The sequence below is a fragment of the Camelus dromedarius genome, chromosome 28 (genome assembly GCF_036321535.1).
Source record: "Camelus dromedarius isolate mCamDro1 chromosome 28, mCamDro1.pat, whole genome shotgun sequence".
NCBI lineage: Eukaryota > Metazoa > Chordata > Mammalia > Artiodactyla > Camelidae > Camelus > Camelus dromedarius.
Genome location: NC_087463.1, coordinates 19,824,530 through 19,847,418, shown reverse-complemented (window position 1 = coordinate 19,847,418; position 22,889 = coordinate 19,824,530). Strand labels below are relative to the sequence as shown.

The 22,889-nt window shown below is 36.9% G+C and overlaps 1 protein-coding gene across 3 annotated transcripts in view; it reads right to left on the bottom strand.

Moving 5' to 3' along the window:
- CDH7 (cadherin 7) overlaps positions 1 to 22,889 on the bottom strand; it is a 116,001-nt gene that overhangs the window by 38,787 nt on the left and 54,325 nt on the right. For all 3 annotated transcript variants that reach the window (XR_004133364.2, XM_031441775.2, XM_031441773.2), the window contains 2 exons: positions 16,787 to 16,954; positions 14,177 to 14,364 (listed from right to left, as the gene is read on the bottom strand). Coding sequence is in view for 2 of the 3 variants with exons in the window: in XM_031441775.2 (XP_031297635.2) it covers positions 14,177 to 14,364; positions 16,787 to 16,954 (356 nt within the window). In the remaining variant the exon portion in view is untranslated. The remainder of the gene's footprint in view (positions 1 to 14,176; positions 14,365 to 16,786; positions 16,955 to 22,889) is intronic.

Sequence of the window (22,889 nt, the reverse complement as noted above, 5' to 3'; positions counted from 1 at the left end):
GCCAGTCCCTGGTCTAAGGAGCCCCAAATCATGTAGGCTTATCTTCGCAGACTCGAGGCTCACCCCTCTTCCTCCTACCCTTTTGACTACAATTAAAATTGTAATTGATTATACTTCAATTTAAAAAAGAATTAAAAAAATAAACAAAACCAAACAATGAACTATTCACTATGAACAGCGCACTTTGCACCTTCCAGTTTGTACCCCTCTTTCCCATGGGGCCCTGCCATTTCTCTTATGGAAATCTTTTGGAGACCAATTACCATGTTCTTTATGAGCAACCCCATCCTGCTTCCTTACCTAACTGATAATAAAGCTTCTTTATATTTATACAGGGCTAACTTCACACAAAAAAACTTCACACACATCTTTAGCATGCATTTAAAAAGATGCAAGGTTGGTATTATTGAAACTAAATAGCAGTGAAAACCCTACATTTATGTGTACTTGGGGCAGACACACTATGTGAACCCCAATTCCCTTTCTGCTATAACACACAGCCATTCTTCCAGTTCTAAGAGCAATCAGTGCCTCATTAGATTAAATGACATGATCATATTTAGGTACCTGCCTACCTCACCAACTGAATAGGATTGCTGTAAATTATTAACAAATTTAAAGCACCCAGAATAGTGATGGATACAGTGTAATCACTGTATAAGCATTTGCTGTTGCTATTCTATTATTAGTGCCATTATTTCCTGCTAGATTATAAGCAGATCAAACGGGAAGTAAAAACTGTGTCTTTCTTGTCTTTGTTTCCCCCATGACACCTAGGCCTCTGTCTTTGGCAAAGTCAGTTTATAATATCCATCTGTTGGATTAAGAATAAATTAATGATCATAAATAGTGGCGTCTCAACAGTTCCCCCCTGCCATTTTTAGGTTTCTCAGTAGTAAAACCTAAGTTAAAATACAATCTTGAATTCATTATAAAATCACTGCACTGCATTTTTCTTTCTCTGTATAGCCTGGCTTCTGGTCAACAGCCAAATCTGCTCTCATTAAGCTCAATGACCTCCTTTTGGCCCTTGCCCTGATGGCCAGTTCAGGAACTGATCCCAGTTACATCCTTCTGGAAATTCTCCATTCTGTTCCTGTAACCACGGCATAGTGCCACCAGGGCTGGTTAGTGTGTGTGTGTGCGTGTGTATGTGTGCACGCACACACACGTGCCTGTCTACATAGTTAGTGCCTCACGTTCAATGGTGATTTTGTACAAAAGCACAGAGACCATCGTCCATCATCTTTAAAAGCCTTTCTTTCTCTGGAGCTAGCAGATGTCTTCTGGAACAAAGCAGACTCTGTTCCAGTATCCTCTCTACTTTTTGATCAAATCAACATAAATCATTTTTCCTAAGTAAACAGCTTCAATGAGGCTGTACCAATGGAAAAACAGCCCTCAGTCACAACTTTCCCTTTATGATTATTTTACTGTCAGTAAATCTACTACCTAGAATCTGAGAAATCATCTCCAACCTTGGGAAAGATAAGTCAGCAAGAACAATTTGTATATTTCAATACAGTAAGAGTTCAAAGGTTATTCCCTAAGAACTTTCCAAAAGCAAAACACACCATTATTATGAACAGCGCATTACGGCCTTTATTTTCTCCCTTCCCTGGGCTGTGCCCAGGAAGGCTTCAGTGTTCCCCTTGACTTGACAGACTTAAGACAGGCTTCCTCCTAACTGTACATGCCCCTGACCTCCCTTTTCTTACAGTCAACCTTCAACAGGAGTCTCGCTCCAAGTTGTAAAACTATCTTCTATCATGAGTATCTAAGAAAATTTCCTTTTCCTTTGGGTTAAGCAAACACAGCACGATCTATACCTGCCCCCGCCCCCTCCAATTACACACACAGACACACAAATGCAGACACTCCAGTGCTTAAAAATTCTTCAGGCCTTTTGTTTCCCTGAGTTGAGTTCAGACTGAATTTTGCAACATCCTTAAACTCTGTCCTACCTGTTTAACTTTGTCCAGTGAAAATTTTGCTTTGATAGTTGCAACTGATTTTATCAGCTAGGTGAAGCTTTGACTTGTCTTGAAGTTTCTGTGAATCACAAAACCTATATCCGGATTTGGGCAATGTTAATATTATTATTTACAGAGAAGAAGGCAAAGGAAAGATACATTCCCATTTTTTTTTTATATACAATGCCCCAAATTGATGCCCTCACAGAGGTTTTGGAGTCCAGGGAGAAAAGAGCTCTGGGAGTTTCGCCAGCTCTGTGGGTGTCCTCTACAAGGGACTGTCCCTTTAATATCTTACTATGCTGGATTTTGAGATCTATGATAGAAGCCAAGTATATAACCTTACGTATCTCCAGTGTGCAACAAAAGCCTCGGATATAACAGAGATCCACTGGTTGCTGAAGAAAGAAAAAAAAAAAAAATCCATGGACAAACAAATTGTTTGAAAACTCACAAAATAAGTAAAAGCAAATTTAGAACAAGCAGTCAAAAATTACTGGGTGTCTCCATGTCCATTTTATATTTTTATGAGTCATTATTTTAACTTCCAAAAAATCATACTTTAACACAGCTGCTTCTCCAGTGCCTGATACAAATAGTCACATTTTGCAAATAGATTATTTCCACTGTACACAAAGTATCTGGTGCTCTGTAGGTGAACTGGCACCCTGAGAAAGGTATTATGAATCATCGCAGAAACATTTAAACCTGAGACATTAAATTATGTCAAGATATTAGGAATAAGTAAGGCTGTAACTATCAGGAATTGTTACTACCTAGTGCCACGAGGGCCCTCTGATCTCCATGAGTCCTTACATTAACATTTTAACCTAGACATAAAGACCACTGAATGGGAAAAAAAAGCAATTCAAGCAGGTATCCTAAAATACCTCCATTTTGTAACAAAAAAAAATCTGTGACCACCAACTAAATGCACAGATATTTCACATTGCTAGTTGCACTTGTGTACAAAGAGGTAGTACTATATAAACTGCTAAATGTATTTCCCATGAACGACACACATTTATATAGTCCTTCCCACGTGCAGGGTGTTGGTCTAAGCGTGTTACAGTATCAGCGTCTTACCTGCTCCCACTCACTGATTCTCAAAACAATCTCTAAGGTAATATATAATATAACATAAGATAATACAGCTTTCTACAGATCTTTCTGACAAATCTGGAAACTGAGTCAAGGAGAGGTTGAGTTTCTTGCTCACAATCACACCACTAGTCTAACTCCAGTATCTTTGTTTAAAAAAAAAAAAATATATATATATATATATATATCAGAATGAAGTATGACTCAGATAATCTAAAACAGAAAAGAGTAGTAGTTAATCCTAGGATGATGGCCAAGGAGAAAAGTGAGATGACCCCTGTAAACCTGAAGCAGAAAAGCAGTGATACTGGTGAGATTCAAGACAGACAGAAACTGAGGGCTGTTATCACCACGATGTCCACTGCCATCACATATTATTTTAGCTTGAGCGTGGAGCACCTCAGTTAAACCACCCAGATTCTTACCCAGGCTCAGCCAATGAACATCTTGCTTTCTCTTTCATGTTCTGTTGTCTGGATCAGCTTTTCCATTCACAGAAATTGCCCACTTTGACTTCTGTATACATTTCTCACTTCTGTGGTAAGGAACCGGCACAAACTGAGTGGCCTAAAAGCCATCCATTTATTCTCTTACAGTTTTGGAGGCGAGGAGTCTAACTCACGGTGTCGGCAGGGCTGCATTCCTTCTGGAGGCTTCAGGGGAGCATCATTCCAGCTGCCAGAGGCCACGTGTATTCTTGGCTGATAACCCTCCCTCCGCCTTGACAGCGCATCCCTTCAGCTCAGACTCTGTTACCGCATCTCTTTTATCTGACACTGAACCTTCATGCGTCCCTCTGATGAGGGTCCTTGCGATGACAATGAGCCCACTGAGATAATCCAGGATAATCTCAAGGCAGATCCCTCGCTTCCATCACATCTGCTCAGTTCCTTTTGCCATGCAAGGTAAAACAGGCACAGGTTCCAGAAGTTCGGACGTTGGTGTCCTTGCGGGGGGCGCTGTTCTGTGTGCCGCGGACTCCTACTCTGAATTCAGGTAGGCTGTTCAGCGTTTATAAACAGAAAGCAGGAAACAAGCCTTGGGAATGACTATCTTCCTGCCCAGCTTCAAAAACCTGGTTCCCACTACTCTCAGATTGATTCCCTAAGGGCTGAGGTCCCCGTTTCCCGACACGTGCTACTGACTGCACCAGGGACCTCTGCCAACGGGTCTCAGCCATTTTCAGGGAAGCTGAGTTGGGATTATGACCCAAAGGCAGTTTAGTTTTTATTTTCCTGGGGACCTTTATCAAATAGTGGCAAGTATTAATTAATTACTCTTGATCCAAACAATTACTTTGTGAGTAATCTGATAGCAGAGAGAAGATTATAGCAGAAGTCAGCTGCCCTGAGAGTCACTCTTTCTTCTGCCATTTCCTATAATTGTTACCTAAAGGTTTTTAAGTTTTTCTGGAGCAGAGCTTGGACTTAAAATCTTTCTTATTCTTTCCCAGTGTCCACAATATTTTATAACTCCTCTCTTTTCATGTATTTCCCAGCACAACTCATTTCTTGAATCTGGACCACCTAGTCTTGCTTCGATCAATATAATGTGGTGACAGTGATGCTATGTCAATTCTGGGTATCAGCTTCAAGACACCAGACAGCTTGTGTTCTTGCCATTTATGGAACAAACCCAGGTTAGCTTCTGGCTGAGGGGAGGCACACTTCCAGCCCCCTCATCATCCCAGCAGATAGATACCCACCTCTGTTGAGGCAGAACCACCAAACTCACCAGCAGCTGACCTCTGACACACCTGAGCCCACCTAAGACCACCAGAAAAATCACCTGGCTGAGCCCCGACGAAACTGCTGACTGATGAAATCACGACCTAAAGAAGCACTGTTTCAAAGCACCAGCTTTGGGGTGATCTGTTAGGTAGCAGAAGACAGCGGATTCAGCCTTAAGAAAATTAAGAGTGGGTGATGTCACTTGACACGGGATGGGCGCATATCCAGGGAAAAATGAATGGCAATTGACTTGAAATGACCAAATGAATGAGTGGGAGAGAGGTCAGATCCAGACATGGAAATTTCCTTAAACTCCAGGCCCCCGAACTCATCATTTCCTTATTGCTTACGTCCTGTCTTTGCCATCTAGCAGAGATTCCAGGATCCATCGGTCCCCTCCACTGATAATACATGCAACTCCTTTTACTGATCTGAGTATCATTTCTTATTTGCTTTGTTGACTAGCTGTTTTTAAACTCTCTTAAAATACCTTATTCCTGAAAGAATACAACAAATTGCCTTTTCTGAATCCTCCTCTGCCCTGCCAACTTAAGTTGGTCAGTTTCACCAAGTAACGTCTAAAGCATTCCTTCCCTTATTTTACGTGCGTGCTTTATGATGTTCTCAGTCATCCCTTTCACTTTAATTGCCCAACCTAAGTTAGTACTAAAAACCTCTTCTTTGAGTTACAAACCCTCACTCATGACCTTCTAGAAATATTTACCTAGATATCACAGGTAACTCAAATGTAATATATTCCAAACCATTTTAATCACCTTCACACTCCCATTCTGAAGGAACAGCACATTTTTCATCTAGCTACTCATACTAGAAGCATTAGTTTTGTGCTTAAATTCTCTAACTTTTCTTATATACTCAATAAACCCTCTCTTACCTATTTCTTAAATATCTCTTTCTTGGAATCCTACCCATTGAAACTAATCTAGGATACAACATAACCATGGAAAAAGACAGAAGTAAGGAAAATCATACATTATCTGTGACTGGTACTAAGCAAAAACAAAAAAAAAGTCATGAAGGGCTCACTTGAAAATGTCTCTGACATACATATATTCTGAGAACACTGCTCTGATAACTGCCCAAATCAAAGAAAACAAACTATTCCTAAGGAACAGGGTCTTAGTCTCTCTGAGCAAGACCATCACATGTTGACATTAACAATACTATCAATTTTTTCAAAGACTGCCGATTTCTTACTTTCTTCTAAATCTAATCTTGACTATTTAAAAACAGGTTAGATTATGCCTTAATAAACAGACAATAGTCTACATACATGCACATGTGCATAATGATTAAAATGATGTTAGGATCTGCTTATGTACACACAGTAACAATGGGTTGAACAAACTGGAAAATGTAACCTGAGATTTCAGAAGTTCACTTGAGTTACTGTATTAATCTCATCACATCCAGCCTTTAAAACTAAAATCCAAAGCTTATGCTTTTTCACAGTCAGAGGAGACAAATATCTTTGCTGCATTCTGCTGCATTTTGGGAAATGTGCCTTCACAGCAGTAGGATTAATTGAATAATATCTTTGAAAGAACACTGTAATGAGAAGAAAAATAAACTGGAAATGTTGCTGGTTTCATTTTCCTCCTCTTCACATCAGCAGCATTTATGAAACACTGAAATAGACACTTGACTCTGGGAATTAGCCCCTCATTATTACCAGCAGTAGACAAAAGACACGTCTCAATAGTAAGACAGCAAACCCAGAGCTCAGAAATCTGTGCAGCTGAGGGGGAGGCTGGAGGAACAGGACATCTTCTAACCCTTCCTCCCCCTCAGGGAATGGAGCCCAGCAATAGCAACACCTCCACAATGACGCTCTATTATTTGATGGTTTCCACTTCACTCAGCCTTTTCTAGGGTATGAATATGGAGAGATGAAGAAGACAGGACAGCAGAATGGGTCTGAAGTAGCTTAAACACGTTCTTTGGCAGTATGATGACATGAGTCCCAAATAAGCCATCCGTGTGCCAGAGACCGGACGTGTACTTACCCTTTGTAGGAAATGCATTTTGAAAACGCTCATTTTTTTACTTTAATGTAACTCAATAGTAATGGATTTTATAGAGGCAGAATTTCATATTTAATCCCAGCTGAAGTCTTACATTGAAAACTGAAGTACGTCAGAGGTAAGACCGCCGCATCGCAAAGGAAAAATAAAAGTCTGAAGTTCCTGCATTGTAAATGATGCAGAAATGTAAACAAAGAATTCTAGGTAGAAAGAAACAGTTTTCGCTCATATGGGATAATGCTTATGTTCACACCTTGTGAATCTCGAAGCCCTATGTAACTTTATTTACAAAGGTTATCAAATCTTTCATCAACAGCCACAGAAATAGATTGTACTTCACTTTCACTGTTTAACACTGTAGTTTTGTTATCAGTAAAAAAAAATACTTCAGATATATAACCATGTCTATTCTTAATGTATAAAAAGAATAATTAAATTACTAAAAAATGTAATTCTATAGCAACACCTACTCAAATCTTTAGCCTTGTGAATTCTGCGTTATTTGGTCACGTTAATAAACCTTTTCTGTATACAGCACTGGAGCAATAGTAGCAAAACTGAAGACAATCTTTTACAGTTCTGTACTTATTTTTCTTTTTCTAACGTGTTTTAGAAAAGGGTTGTTTTTCCAAATATATGTATGTATCTGCATGACTGGGACATTGTGCTGTACACCAGAAATGGACACATTGTATCTGACTAGACTTCAGTGAAAAAAAAAAATTGTTTTTCTATTCTTCTCTCCCTGCTCCTAATTTCACCCTGTGCGAAGTACAGCATATGTAGATGTTTCAAAATATGATAATAATTTTCTCAAACTGGAATAAATCTCATTATCACCATGATGGTGCATTGTTTATGAAAAAGCAATGGACTAAAGTTTTATTATACTATAGAGTAGAGAGAAGGTAAGTTCAGATGATTATCAAGCATGGTTCAGAGGCACAAAATAACCTAATTCCAACAGAAATGACTGTCTAAATGGATATAGGAACTCTATTATCCAAATGTAAAGTAATGTTTTGAGATGTACAGAATCATCAGAACAAATACACTTCTGTCCTTAACACACAAGCTCATCAACATCCCAGCAGCGCCTGGTTGTAAATGTTCTCCTAGAGTCAGGGGAGCTGGAAAACCTATCAACAAATGGTTCATTTTTATAGACCACCCAGAGCACTCCACTGTTTATCTCAGTGAAAATTTATAAGTATTCTAAGAACAATGGAAAAAAAGGCTTCGTTTGTCTTCTTTCAGAATTTCTTGCTTTTAGTCAGAATGCTCTTGAGATTCACATTCAGAAATATATTCCAGGTTTCACAGGTGATTCTACTATTTTCATGAAAAGAATACTAAATTGATGGCATTCATACATTTTTTCCCCACACTCCACTCACTCTGAGGGGGTCTCTGGAAATGTTTTACCTGCACTAGAATACAGCCCCCCATTTTACTGAAATCTTGATCAGCAGAACTGAAAATCAAAATCCTGTCCTGGAGGGACATACGCAGTTGTCAGTCCTTGGCAAAGAGAATCAGAAAATCTTAAGAACAGACAACCTTCATTCTGAGAAAACCACTCCAAAGAGATTTTAGTTTGAAAATGGAAGCAAAGACACTCTTCTGAGATAGAGAATGAAGATACTGTTGATACTGGTGGCTTCACAGTGGAAAAGCACTTAGATTTGGGAGGAAAGACTGCCTCTGTGATCAGCAGACTACATTGCTTTAAGATGGAGGGTGGAGGGACGGACATTCCAGACACAACTCCTAGCGGGTTGAAGCTGCATGGCTGGGCTAAGGACCAGCGCTCATACACCTGTTCTCATGAGCTCTAATGAAGTTGCTGATTTGTAACTGACTTTTGTAGCTCTCATTAATGAAAGCTCTCATTAATTCTAATAACCCTTCAATGAATTCTTTTAGAATTTCTAAGTCTTACAACCCTCATTAATGACCATTTTTACCACTTCCTTTCAATCTGTTGTATTGCTCCGCCTTAATCCCATAGCATGAGGTAGATTTTGTTCAAACTAGTTGGAATAGTAAGAATAAAACAGTGTTGAATTCTAAACAGAAATTTTTTAAAAAGGATAAATTTAAGAACTAAAACCCTAGAGCTCAGATCGTGAGCTTAGGAACAAGAACAGTTTTGGAGTGAAGCAGTGATAACCAACCTCAGGGTGATGCCAAACAGAACAGGAAAAAACCAAACAAACATACATATAAGACCTTTTATGGACCAAGAAGGGGCAACTAGAAAAGACTTCAAGGCTTTAAACTTAATAATAAAAATGATGTGTTATTTGACTGTGGCCAGGAAAGTAGTAACATTTTAAATAAATGTTTAAATAAGCACCATTATAATTCAGTGTTGTGAAAAGAAGTGAAATGTTTGGAATGAATTAGAATGATCACAGGATCCCAATAATAAGGATCCAAGAGAAATTAGAAAATGTAAATTTTTACTCTGTAGTGTATTTTATTGCAGCTGCAAGTAAAACACCTTTTAATATTTATTATCTGTAATCCATTCTTACTTGCAAAGCACTGTAGCTATATGCTCCTCTTTGCTAACAGTGTCCTTGTGAAGGAGGCATAAAGTCATGAAGGAGCCCTGTCCCTTACACTGTCTCACTGGGGCCAACACCCCCTTCCAGTAAAGCTGGCCCCGCTCTGGCTCTCTGAGCTTAGCATGCTGTGCTGTCTCACACAGTGAAGCTTTGCACAGGTGGTTACCTCCGTGAGAAAGTCTCTCTTTCCCTGTCTACTTAGAGAGAAGTGTTATCCAGCGGCTACGCAACTCCTTCTGCGGGCCGTGTTCATGTCTTTTGAGAGGCTGGGTGGGGCCGAGCAGCTGGCTGGCAGCTGGAGCCTGAGCGCTCTCAGACGCTTCTACAGAGCCTTGGATGTTTACCCAAATCTTTGTGACCACAGCTAAGTCTATGAAAACAAAAACAAAACCCCACGATATTGCATCTTTACTAGACCAGCTCCCAACACTGAAGAGAAACACACACGTGCACTCACACCCTTCCTTCAACAAGAGAAATAAATGGTCACACAGAAAATTTTACTTCCCCTGTTTACCTATTAAGAAAGGAAGAGCAGGGGCAATTTTCCAGTTTTGAAAGATGAGTAAGAGTAAGCGGACGTGGGAGCAGAGCACAGGAGGGTCCCACAGGGAGAGGGGACGTCTGAAGAGCTCGAGGAAAATGTACGTTGCTTCTAGAAGTTAAAAGCATCTTAGTGCCTACTCTAGGTATCTGAATAACACCAGGAATAGTGGGGTATGTATCTGGCAAATGTAAGATGAATAATTCTAGGGATCCAAAATTAGTTCTTTGATATCCACGTAAGGAATTAGAATGTTAGCCTTATTTGAGGTTTTTAAACAAAAGAACCCCTTGATTAATGCAAAACTGTAGCACCTACAGTGCTAGGTGTAGTCACTGCACATAAAATGGGAATTACATTTTTAAAATTAATAATATAACTGCTTAAAATGAAAAAGTTATGAATTAACAGTAGTTTTTCATCTAAAAACTAAATCTGTAATAGCATCAACATTTTTTTCAAGTGAATAAATTTCACCAGTCACTAAGCTGGAACTGCAAAGTAAATGCATCCTTTCCACTATTTTTAATCAACTCTTAGAGGGATCACGTTTATGTTTGTTTATTTAAACATCGGTAAGAACTCTGTGCTGGGTTGGTTAGGCACTGGAATACATTAGCAAATAATGCAAAGTTATAATTTTTAAAAATGAGTTGGGGGTGGATGGAGCTTTAGAACTAAAAATTAGGCTGATGTATACCAGTTAGTCACTCCAATATCTATTATTTACTCAGAATTGTGTAGGGAAAGAAGGTAGGAAGAAAGAGTGAAGCAACATTTTCTAACACTAATGATTTTTAGCATAAAGAAAACCAGATTTTTATCTCCACTTATTTCTATGTAGATGTTACCAGCACATTATGAACACCGTAAGTCTATTTAAGTTTTACCTTTTTCAAATAACAAGGTTTCAGCTATCTTGTCTTAATACACATACGTTCTATTATAATGAGTTAATAATCATTAAAATCGCACACAACTATACTGCTTATTCTCATGTGATCTGTTACTCTAGACTATTTCACTGTCTGAATCTAATGGTTCTGCCCCAATATGGTAACTATATTCTTCACATGAGGATAAAACTTAAACATCAGATCAACTGTCCACATTAGTAAAGTTAGAGCAAACTAACCATCTTAAAAGTAATAAACTATCATTCACTTCTTAGTCTAAATTAATGTTTGTATAAACAGAGTGTTTTACTAGACTCAAAATGGTATATAAAACCAAGTTAGCGTTCAACATCTGAGTTTTCAAGGGATTTTTTTAAGAAGCCCTGCGTTTAACCTAAATGTGCTTTTATGACCCTTGAAAGCTAGATGATGGATTTGGTTCTATACTTTGTAGAGTTCAAAATGGACTAGATTTTCTTTATTAAATATTAAATATTTTACCGGTTACTTTTGCCACAACAGTAAAACTGCAAAATTTCCCACCATCCATGTTTCTCAAGTTTCTCCTGTACACTGTTTAGAGTGTGCCTGATTATCCAAAGACAATCACTGACACTATACGAGAAAACATAGGAGGAGAAACAATAAAAATTAGACAGTATTCTTATATTAGAAGCCACTGGAGAAAATAAAACTTATTTTTAGTTGTCAGGAATTTAAACTGAAAATAACACAATTTTGATCTCATATTTAGCATAAGAAATTATTAAAACATTTAGCTAACTTATATAACAGATTGATAAATCTTTAATTACCCGTTACTGAGCATTCATTAGGTACAAAACATCACTCACGTGCATGGGTTGGGGATCTCTAGGATCAAAAATGTTTAAATCTAAATGTTTAGAGGATTTGGAATGTTTTTGAATCTTAATTCATTAGACAGAGGACAATGCCTTTTTTTAACACTGGAGAGAGCTTCAACAATACACTAAATTTAAGCCCAGTGACTGACATCTCTATGACGTATTTCTGCATTTAGACAAGATTTTTGTCTACGACAGTACTCAAAGTAGATTATACAGTGCTGTTAATGAAATATATTTGGGGTCACATAATATTTTTATGAATCAAGTAACACTGTAATTATAACAGTAACTAATGCATATTTATATTGTAAAATAGTAAAGATCCAGGAACAATTACTGTTAAAATTTTAACATTCTCTGCCATCTCATAATTCTATATAAATGCAATTTCCATAAAATTTGAAACAAAGGGTTTGTACAATTTTGGATACTGTTTTTCCCTATAAAATTGTATATAATTACTTCTCATATTAGTTACTATGTTAAGACAATGTCACCAGATCGTTTTGATGATGTACAAGATTCTACAACATTTAACAATTTTTTATTTTGTTGGACATTTCATAATGTTTCTATTTATTACTATACTAATAATGCCTTCATGAAGTGTTGAGAAAATTAAGTAAGATGAAGCCTTTAAATTACTCCAAATAAATCCTAGCAGATATTAATCACTACCTAGAACAGCAATAATAATTATTCATGTTACTTTTAAATCACTGGAAGTTATAATTTATTTTTACCTTGTAGATTTTTTTCATGAATTTTATGCTAGGAGATTAAATGCACTTTATTGTTTTCTTATAATTTTTCATAACAATTCTCTAAAACATCTAGAAATAATACCAAGGAATTGAGTATAAAATTTTTTCTATTACTGAAATCAAATATTTCATATCAAATACACATACATGTGTATTTTTATATTCAAGTATTTATGCTGTCTCATTATAATATATGTAAGATATGTATATATTCAATAAAATAATTTCAGTATATATTCAAAAATTCTTGAACATGTGCAGACTGATTTCAGATAAATCTTTGAGCAGCACTACACCTTATTGCATTCCTTTTATTTTAGACAACAAAACAAAACATTTTACCGACAGTTGGCCTATTCTAGTTATTAAAACTTTTTTTACACAGATTGTCACCAGCTGAGCTAAAACAGCAGCTGCCCACTGGAAATAATTGCAGAAATGTTTTGCCCATTGGCCTGAAATCAAACATATGTTTTCCTATAACAACCAAAACATAACTTTCTTTATTGATGTGTGTTAGTTATTGAGGAGTGTTAATTACAGCGTTACACACCTGGATCGTCAAACTGGCATAAAATCCCAGTATCTTGGGGGCGGGGGTTTCACACATGGTTTAATTTTTAGTGTTTCAAATATTTGAGAAAATAAGACTATACGCTGGAATGATTCTTTTTGATGTATTTTTTTAAATTAACATTTGTCAAAGATCATGTCTATACAGAGCAAATGGAGAAACCAGCTCATTTTCCCCCATATCTAATCAATGTGGGGAGCTAATTTAAATATATCAAAGCACAGAAAACAAATTTATGGTTACTGGAGGGAAAGATAAATTTCGAGTTCGAGATTTGTAGATACTACCTACTATATATAAAATAGATACACAACAAGATCCTAGTGTATTCAATACCTTGAAATGGCCTATAATAAAAAAGAATATGAAAAGGAATATACATATTTATAACTGAATCACTATGCTGTACACCAGAAATTAACACAACATTGTAAATTGACTATAGTTCAATAAGAACCATGTTTCAAAAAGAAAAAAATAATAAAATAAATATATCATGGCAAATAGTGTTTATTTTGGATTAGAATGATTTTTTAAAAATCCCCTTTGCACTTATATTTAAAGGGTTATGATAGGCTTCACAACTTTATGTGCTCTGATTGCATACATTTTTCAAACACTTCAGTTGGTGTACATTTTATAAAGGAGTAGTCAGTAATGTAGCGAGTCTTCAGCATTTTGGTTTCTATTTCCAACTTTATTTCTATTATTCTCATGCATGTGGGGTGCTTGCCTAGTTGTTTGCAAAGGCTTCTGGCTGGTTTCATTACTGGAATGGTCAGTGAAGAATCATATTCATCTCTCCAGGCAGGTTGTTTAAAATAGCCCGTGGACCAGGATGCCTTACCGTGACAGAGCTCTGGATGAGAACTGTGTGTTTACTCAGAGAATGGAACTGATGCGTGTGGTTCCAAGTGGTACTCAATTTTCTCCACAATCCTGACACTTCAAAATAAATGCATGACTTTTCCCCCAACATTACAATAACCATGGTTCCATGTGGCCATTCAAATTTGTCTAACACATTCTTCCATCAAAGCAGATGTGGCTTCCTAATAGTGTCTAGGATGTTACCTTCATAGGAAATAAAAATAAAGAAAATAGTACCTTCTGTATAGTGATGATTCCTTCCTGTGTATCTTTGTCAACAGAAATCTTGAAAACCCCTAATCCATCACCATCCACAATTTTGTATTCCATCTCAGCATTAGCTCCTATATCTGCATCGGCAGCTTTAATTCTGGCCACAACGGAGGCCACTGGCAGTGATTCTGGGACATTATATTGATATGACCCTGGGAAATTAAAAATGAGAAATGAATGAAACCTTACCACTAACTAATCAATAAACATTTCATTACTTGACTATTTCACATCATCTTTGCTTAATTTGTTTTTATTTTTTAACAAAGAAGATGCTAAGGCAATATACGGCAAATGACAAGTTTCAAATAGCCTCAAGAAATGTCATGGTACTTTGTAGATAATGATCAACATGTAAAAGCAGAAACAGTTGGCTTGGGAAAGGCAAGCGGAGAATCTCCATTCTGGTATTGGTAGTGCTGAGAAATATGCTGCTTTTACTAATAAAAATACATTTAAAACAATTTTAAATAGAGCTAACATTGAATATTGACTATAATCAAAATGCAATTAATTCATATACTATAAAAACTAAAAAAATTAAAATAGCATAGCTTAGTCCTCAAATGGGCCAAAAATAAGGCTAAATATTTCTGAGGACTTAATGTTGAGATTTACATCATCATGTCTTTTACTAAAACAGTTTCAGAAAACCAGATGGGAAAGTTGAAGAAAGCCAGTATTAGTCGTCTTCTAGTTCATAAATTCACTGAGGGCAGGAATTAGTTGTGTGGGTTGTATGGTGAACTGTTTGGGGCAGAGTGGTATAAGAGCAGAGGCAACGTTATCTGAACAGGAGGAAAGAGAAGCTAAAAGAGAATAACATTTTTAAACTCTCTTTTGTAAAAATTATTTCAGCACCCTCAACTTAAGGAAGAAAAAAAGTTTGGGAGGCAGATGAAGTACCCAAACCACCCCTTTGAAACTAGGGAACACCTCAGGACACTGCACCCCTTCACCGTTTTCCTCTAATCATTGACTTTCTCCTGCTTCCTCCACTCCTTTCCATTCCCTTTTAGCTGCTAAATGTGGTGCAGGTGCACTTTCTTATGAAAAGAAAAGAAAGGATCCTCTTCAAGAGGAATAAAGAAAGGAAAATGGATCCTGATGAAGGGACCACATTCTCAGCTACGAATGGTTGCTGTTTGCAATTTTCTACATTTTGTAAATTATTACTGATTTTTTTTAAATGATGACAACATATACTTATCATTTTTGAGTGACCCCTTTCACAAGTGTCCTTAGGAAAACCCCAAAATTTCAAAAGTTAGAATAGTCACTAAATGGTAGAGAAATTTTTCCCAGCCAAAAGGAAAAATGACATATTCTTGGCTTCCTGCACCTTAATAAGGAGGAGAGTATCTAATAAGCTAGAAAACCTGTGCTCTATCTTATTAAATCATGACAACTGAAACCACAGAATTTCTTAGTGTCAATTCTTATCACTCTAGCTAAAGAAAAGAGAAACAGCTAATTCTATTATGAGTCAAATATAATCACATTAATTGTTCTCTTTTGTTTATTCTTCAGTCCTCCTCTCCTCCCCACTGTAAGCCAACAACACAATTAAGGACAGGTTCATTTTTTGTAATGCGAAACTTAGGGTAATTTTCTTTATTTTGCCAGAAAGTATCAAAATCTCTATTGCACAATAATATAAATATTAAAATATGTAAAACTATTACTAATTTGAAGGAAAACATGGTAACATTCATATTTGCAGGAAAAAAGTGTCCTTGTTTGACATCATTAGCTTCTAACTTCTTTTCCTTAGCTCAGTTCACTATTTTTATCGAGCAAGCATTTAAAGACATTGTAGTCAGTACAATTTTCTTATTTTCTTGACTATTCTGAAGAAATACTGCATACATTTACAAAACAAAAAGGGGGAAAAAGGCAACTAAAAGAGAGTGAGATGAAATGCTTTTTCATAATCAGGATAATTCTATCTAAGGAAATTATTATTTTTTTACTTGGTTAAAATAAAAGTCACTTTGGTCAAAGGAACTAAATTGAGGGCAGGTGGTTTTCTGGTTCCTTGGACTGACTTCTTTTGAAACACAGTGTTTGCATGAAAAAGATGCAGTAGAAAGCAAAAGGCATGTTCAATGTACATGAACTGGTTAAAAGAAAAGTGTGGAATGAAAAATAAAGTTCAGTACTCTTATTTTTATCTTTAAAAATAAAGCAAGATTTTTAGTGTGTAGAATTCATGGAGTGCATCTCAATGTTACTAATTGGCAACAACCTCCTAACTTACAGAATGTATAAAACAGCATGTCTTTGAATAAAAAGGTTAATGCATAAACGAACTTAATAGTTGTCTAGTATTCAAAATGTGAACAACAGAAAAAATTTATTTAAGATAGAAAGAACACAAAGATACAATTATTTCTATTTGTTTTCAATGCCCTTCAGTTATTCCGTATTACTGAATTAAAAATCCCGTCCCTGATAAAACTGTGGGAGAATGTAGTTAGGATAATTATTTGTTTGGAAAAATTCCTTTCTAAAGACATTCTTATAAGTTAGAAAGGAGAGCGAATGCCTGTGACATGCAACAGGTCAGCTTACTTCGAGGAAAGCGAGGCGGGTTATCGTTCACATCACTTAGGGTCACGGTGACTGACGTGGTTCCAGAGAGTCCTCCGTTTTGACCAACCATATCCTTTGCCTGGATAACAAGCAAATACTGGTCTTTAGCCTCTCTATCCATGTTTGGAAGGGCGGTCTTGATGACTCCTGTAAAATTTCAAATCCCAGTAAAATACATCATGAATCACTGCATTTATACTAGTGAAGAACACTGATACAGGCAGAAAACAGCTCTGGAGTTGCTGCCTTTTGCTGTTTTGTTGTTCACTTTTAACAATTTCAATCCATATTAAAGACCAAGGGATACAATAATCATATACAATATTACAAAACATGGAAAATGCCGTAATTTGGAAGAGCAGGGTGGAGAGAGAGAATTATCTTTAGGTTTTATGGAAATGTGGTTCAGGAAACACCAACTTAAAATAAAAATGTACTCAACTAGAAGAATGGGTGGTCGCCTACACAAGTGTATGACAAGACTTCTCTTTTTCTCTTTCACCCTCTTCAACAACTTAATTCCCAGTGATGTGAAATTCATCATAAACCTTTCAGCTCTGGTCCCTACCAGCTCTCTTCTAGCAAAATAACTAAATATTCTATAAAGAAAAGAATGACAGTTATTTATAAGCAAAACAGCTTTCCAGACTGTGCTGCTGGATGATCTTATGCTGCATCTAAAGGTCTGAGAAAAAGCAGTAAAGATGAGCATCACTGTGTTAATGAAAATCAAGACGCTAAAAACATTAACATGTTTTGTTGTTCATTTCTAATCAGTTGCATTTAGTATGGCTAGCCCTTAAGACTTCAGAGGTATGAGAAATTGATATCAGAATTTCATGTTGCTTGATGGGAAAACTTGACTGAATGATCATTACTGCAGTAAATTAGTTGTTTTATGTTAATACCCACTTATTATGTAAGTATATTAGGCAACAGAATCTATGGGATAGAATTTAGTTTATGTTATATGTAAATCTATAAAATGATGTATATACTTAATATAATAAATTTAGTGTATACACAGAGATAATATCAAATGAAAATGTGTTCAATATTGCTCTATATAGATGTTGAAACGAGCAATATCTTGGGTCCATCTTCACTAATTAGATTCTCCAAGGAGTCCAGAATCCTACTTAATCATTTCTTGTACTTTCATCATTGCCAATGACGACAATGTCTTTCCTGCCCGCCTGGAACCTTTCTGTTTATTGACTTAGTTTGAAAAATGTCTAATCTATTATATTAAGCAGATTCTAACTTTTAGAATTTAAGTCAGAATTTAAGTCCCCAGTGACTCCCAGATTTGAGGAACAGAAACTCTGGTATCAATGACTTCTCAAGAGCAAAAGTGGGTTGTTTATCAACAGTTCTTTGGGAAGAAAATAGTTATAAACAAATTGGGCTAAACGTTCTTTTTTCCTCATGTTCAGCAGAAAAATATTTTTATATTCTCCAAATTTATGAAACGTTTTTAAAAGCTGCCAGTTTAAATTGTTCAAATGCTGATTCTTCAACGGACATGTGTAATAATGGTCTGTGCGTGTTACATTTCAGCCCTAATAAGTGACAAGCCAAGGCTACACTATACTAGGCCTGCCCTATTCTTCACAATATTCCACAGTTTGATAACTATTCTTGGAGTAGGTAAGAGATGAGAAAAGCTCTCAATAGTTTAAGAATAATTGAACCAATGTGTTATTGGTTCCCAAGATTCCAAGTTAAATAACACTCACAACTATCTTAAGCAATCATATTTTTGTTTCGTTCTGAGCACTAGCTATCAAGTACACACACACACATACACACACACAACCCCCACAACAACACATCAGTATTTTAGGCATTTAATTATACTTCTTTGAGGGTAGGTTTTGTTCTTGTTGTTTTAACAATCACTTATCCTAATACATGAACTGGGCTGGACACTTGCCACAATCTCAGCAACACAGGGTCTCCTTAAGTAACTCCTTCATTGGACTCTTTTGCTTGTCTACACACTGCTTACAGTCAACTGCTGAAATATCACAATGAAAATCAGAAGAAACAGTCATATACCATTCAGTTCAGTTGATCACTGCCTGAGACGTTTTCTTCTGAGAGCCATGATAACTCTATGAATACTTCATGTCTGGTTTTCAATACTTCTCTTAACTCTATTAATATACAAGACAACGAGCACTGACTTCAGTAAGACTCACTGTTACCAAGCATAATGATTCATCATCTAAGAGTTCTGACTTACATCACTCTCCCATTCCACCAAATCCAACCCTACCTCTTCATTGAAGCATCCAAAACTACCACCAAAAAAAACCTCAAATTTTATAATTGACACTGTCAATCTTGCAAATATTGAACTATATGTTTACACATAGACAAAATAATACTGAAAATTTATACAAAATTTCCCTCTCATTCAGTCTTAATTTTGAATTTCTATTCACCTCTCATTTTCCTTCCAATATCAGTATGTGTCAGTGAGTCTGCACCCCTGCACATTTATTGTGATGGAGAGAGGCCCGTGGTCCATAACCCTTCAACTAATCAGCAGAGGAAACACTGCCACCTCATCGTCTCCTGGTTTTGCTTAGCGGCATTATTTGAAAGAAAACATAGAATTACCAGGAGAGAAGTCTGGTTGTCAAAGCTACTTATTTTTCACACCTCTAATTGTCTCTTTACAAGTGATCCTATAAATAGCCCTCTTCCAAAGCAAAAATCATCACAAAGTTTGCACAAAAAAATAAGCAGGCGGCAAAGGTAATTTCCAAATACCTCAATTATTAAACATATCTTTTACAAGAATGAAACAGTTGGAAGAGAACTGAATTTAAACAGTAGCAATCAAAAAAAGAACAGACTGCTAGCCCTATGGCTTTTGCTAGCTTTTTACTCTGAAATATAGGCCATCTGTGCTTGGAAAAGAATTCTTGTCTATGGGATTCGATTTGCATTTTGCTGCATGTTACTCAGACACATACACACAGCAGCAAACCGTTAACACTGCGTCTCTGAAGTGATAAAGGCTCGTCTTGTCTAGTTACATCCCCACAGTTCTGGGAGGTTTTCATGGAAGATAATATTTACTTTTAATAATCAATCATTTTAAGCCACTTATGACAAGAATATCTCCTGTAGGGAGGAAGTACATATAGCTCAGTGGTGGAGTGCATGCCTAGAATGCACGAGGTCCCAGGTTCAATCCCCTAGTACCTCCATTAAAAAATACATAAATAAACTTAATTACTTCCCCCTCAACAAAATTTAAAAAGTAAACAAATTTTTAAAAAAAAAAAAAAAAAAAAAAAAGAGACCATCTCCCGTAGCTCTTTAGAAAAGAGACTGGCTCAGATTTTTAGATTTTTCAAATAATCATTTTTGTACAGATATTTCATGTGACCCAGTAACCCAGAACTTTGCATTTATTTATAATCCATGTTCACAAAAAGTATACGAAACATAAATTTATCACTGCTATTATTCAACAACGGTCTGGGTTTTAGTTTGGGAAAAAATCCTCAGATGTTTTCTAATGTCCTACCAGCCACTGATTTTTTTTTTTTTTAAGCATATTCTGTTAGCATGAAAGCTTCTGACGAATTTGTAGGTGTACGACCCATCACAGATGAGAAGCCTTTCTGAAGTCTCCCCCAGCTAAGGGAACAACCAATCAGAGGGGGCCGCGGTCCGCACAGTCAAGCTGGGGATGAGACTCTGGAGTCCAGGCGACCGCACGGGGCGGGGCCGTTCTCGCCATGGGTTCAGTCTGCCTCAGATGTACACGGTCTGTCTCTTCCTAATAAGTCTGTATTTCTTCCTAAACTTTCCATCTAAGCCTGGTACTATTTGGTGTATCTACCTGAAAATGAGGCATATAATAGAACCATGAAAAGATGGAGAAGAGCCAGAAATAGTAAAGATGGAAGCTTCTGGAACATCAAAGGATTCCAGAGTCCCCGGAAGGGACAAACGAAGAGTCTAATCCCGAGCTTGTGAGGGGACGTCCTCAGGAAGCCCTGGCAGGAGTGAGGGCCCTCCACCCCGTGAGCCACACCACAGAACAGAACACGTGTGAAGGGCCCATCTGGGAAGGAGGGCTGTGTTGTGACTGCACGACTGACATAAAGCTGGGATGTGGCAAGTATTCATGGAACACATACTGAAGGCGCCCTGGCGTCACACCTCTGTGTTAGGAATGAACCCCTAAATGACAAGTGATATTTAACACTCCATCCATTTTCCAAGGCCAACTTCATGGCCGTGGGATCTGTGCGGTCACGCTGGCCCCATGTTTGGCTTCTGCTCTGCTGATGACATTTGAAACTCTACTAATTTTACAACAAGAAGTTTGCATTTTCACTTCCAACAGCAAATGATACAGCCAGTCCTGCCGTGTATGAAAGAGATAGAAAAACAGGATCTATTTGCTTGCGGGTTACAGACTAGACAAACATGTTAGAAGCATCTTCAATCTCCCAGTAGATCTGGGGACGCTATGAAGGTGGTGGGCATCTCTGCAGTCCTTTTAACGCTACACTAGCTTGTTCCCTGTGCCATTCTCTTTGCCTGCTGAATCGTCAACATTGTTTTTTTGGGGCTACTCACATTCCTGTTTTGTGGATGGAGAAATTAAGGTAGAAAATACACTTACCCTCTGGCATCTGGCCTGTAAGTAGAGCTACAGATGGAAAATGTGCACAGAGATTTTAGCCATGCTAAGTTAATGCTATGTGATTCATAAATAGTAATCATTATTATTAACGTTACTAATAGTATCCCCCTTTAAAAAAATTAGATGTTAAATTGTCAGATTTCCTGGGCCTATGTTTATATAACCTTGATTTAGCATATTTTCAGCATTTTTCCTGTCAAAGTTTTACATTCTTCTCAAAACCCCTTAGATTTAGGGGTTGGGAAAATAATGTTATTTCTCACACAGGTAAGGATCATAATCAACTAAGGAAGTCTACTTCAAACTGTCTTTCCAGCCCTTCACACGATTAAGGGCTGGAAATTTTCCATCATTGTCAGAAAAATACAATTCCTTTTTCTCCCCATAATTCCTTATTTTTTTCTTTTTGGAAAAAAAAAATGCATTCTCCATATTATGAGAGCAGAGAGGACAAAAAACCCCTAGAGCATTTCTGCACCGATGACTATAGAAAGAACGTCCCAATGATTACCATGATTACAGCATTCAAAACTCTAGCCCAAACAAAATTGAACTAAACTTGATCTCCTGTAATACATGATCCTTCAGACTGGGAATTAAAATTAAGTTTGAAGTACTAATCATGTGGTCCCATGATACAGATTATTGTCCAGCTGTTCAACAGGTGAGGTCTTTAACCTACACAGGGCTTGTGAAAAATCTATTATCTTGCAGCAAGCGAAAACCACAAGCCAGTCATTAGTAGCAGCAAAATATTTAACCTCTGGGATTAGCACATGCTATTTTTGGACAGGTTATATAACGCAGGAGGTGTATAATTTGTGAGCAAACTGTCAGAAGCTTGTCAATGTCTTTCTAGGTGCCAAGAGTAAGTATATAAGGGAAGGAGTGGGTGTCAGAATTTAGGTTCTCAGATCTATCAAATCAACCACGAGCACAACTTCTACATTCATGGGATTCGTATCATAAATCAGACACTTTCATTTACTTCTCCTTCAATACTTGCTTAATCAGAACCATTTCTTCCTGTTAGACTTTCTAGGCAGCTTCCAAACTTTACTCCAACATTGGTATAAAATATGCAAGGCAGTCTCTCTGAAAATCCTAAGCAACGATGAACTACGATGGAATTTACTTCCCTGTTTTTGCACATGACAACTGTCATTCTCAAAAGACATTTAAAATATTTATCCACTCCCCCCAGTGATTTGAGAATGAATTAATATCACCACTTTTTATAATATGAAAAACAGGATAAGCAGTGTTCAAATATTCATAGAGGATCATAAGTACTATCAAGTATTCAACACCATAAACTTGGCTGTTTGAGGAAGAATTAGTCTCCATAATAAAGGCAAAATTATTTAAAAAATTGAGAAACGTGGGCTTTTCACATGATGGAGA